The following is a 1,541-nucleotide window of genomic DNA, read 5'->3' as shown; positions in this document are numbered from 1 at the left end:
ACTTATTAAAGTAGTGACTTTAATAAGAAAGAAGTGTATTACTCTTTTTTTGTGGAAAGAGGCCAGAGTTTGTCAATCTAGGGCTTATTTGGTGTTTCTGTGGTATCAATGACCCAGGCATTGCAGTTTTCTTGTCTGTTATCTTTATTACATTAGTTCCAATCCTAAAGCCATTATGTGTACTAAGATTTCTGATAGAGCTCTATCTCTCAAATACACATTTTAGGCCTCATAAATAGGGAAAGACAAGAAAGTGTATACTTTTCAGCTGAGTTATTTCTCTGTAAACAGCTTTTATAGAAATTCTGAAGTGTTCTCTTCATTCAGAGCATAGTCCTATTTTCATATGGTCATGTTTGGCTGAACATTGTGATATTTTGTAACCTGGAGTTCTCTTAGTCAGCAAGAATGGGTAAAGGAGAGATGACCAGTGGCCTTTGTCTTAAATATTCTTTAGATATTAGGATATACCTGTTAGAACTTTCTATCTTATTAGAAAGTTATTCTTCAGGAAATCTCTTTGACTGTCTAATATTTGTTCTTTGGGAATTGTGTAGTATGTGCTCCTTTGTTTCATATTGTACTGTGTTTACTTGAGGTAGAAGCTGTTAGTGGTCCTTGTTGCTGTTAAGTGCTGTCAAGTCTATTCCAACTCAAGCGGCTCTGTATACAGTTTCTGAGAAGTGGCTGGTGGGTTTGAACTTCTGACTTTTTGCTTATTATTCCAGTGCTTATCCTGCAGCACCACACTAGCACTCCTAGTGGAACTTGTTGTTGTTAAGTACTGTTGAATTAGTTCTGACTCATAGCAACCCTGTATAGGCTTTCCAAGGAGCAGCTGTTGAGTTTGAACTGTTGACTTTGTGAGTCTCAGTCCAGTGCTGATCCTACAGTGCCACAGGACTCCTGATGGGCCGTAGTGCTGAAATAACGAGAGTCTACAACTGTCTTTCCACGTCTTAGTCATCCTGGGGTCTCATGAAAGAAAAGAAAATTGTTCATAATTTATAATGAAAAAGAGCAAAATACTGCTGACTTATTTTTAAAAAATATTTTATGTGAGTATAAAATGTATGTATCACTAGTGTTAACCGCTTGATGAATTTTCACAGATTGAACACACCTATCTAACTAGCGCACCTACATCATGTATGTTACCTTACTAACATGTTTTTAATGCAAGCTTAATTCTTTCTTGTTGAAGGAGGAAGAAGGACGTGTTTTCTTCAGACACGCTATTATCTTTCTCTCTTATACTGCTACCTCTATAACTATAATTTGAATGACGCTCAAGGATTATGTGATCAGTTAGTAAGAGAAATACTGAGAGCATCCCACTTGCCTGTAAAAGAAAATGAAGACTGTTCAGGTATGTTATTTTAAACATCAGTCAATTTAAATTTTCATTTGCATTTGTAGGTAAGACAGGAAATTGCTTATATGTAAAATTGGTTGCTCTGCCTCTGTGGTGGTTCAGTACATTATATTGGATTTTGGATCTTAAGCTTTCAACAACAAGGACCATGTATTTTTTTTTTTTT

At 35.8% G+C, this 1,541-nt stretch overlaps 1 protein-coding gene across 1 annotated transcript in view; it reads left to right on the top strand.

The window, feature by feature from the left end:
- LOC102811747 (chromosome unknown open reading frame, human C5orf42) overlaps window positions 1–1,541 on the top strand; it is a 190,709-nt gene that overhangs the window by 30,258 nt on the left and 158,910 nt on the right. The window contains 1 exon segment of the mRNA XM_006876934.1: window positions 1,205–1,369. Within this exon segment, the coding sequence (XP_006876996.1) occupies window positions 1,205–1,369 (165 nt within the window).

Source organism: Chrysochloris asiatica, unplaced genomic scaffold (assembly GCF_000296735.1).
Source record: "Chrysochloris asiatica unplaced genomic scaffold, ChrAsi1.0 scaffold00430, whole genome shotgun sequence".
Lineage (NCBI taxonomy): Eukaryota > Metazoa > Chordata > Mammalia > Afrosoricida > Chrysochloridae > Chrysochloris > Chrysochloris asiatica.
The sequence above is the reverse complement of the archived record's forward strand: the minus strand, read 5'-3'. Positions and strand labels throughout refer to the sequence as shown.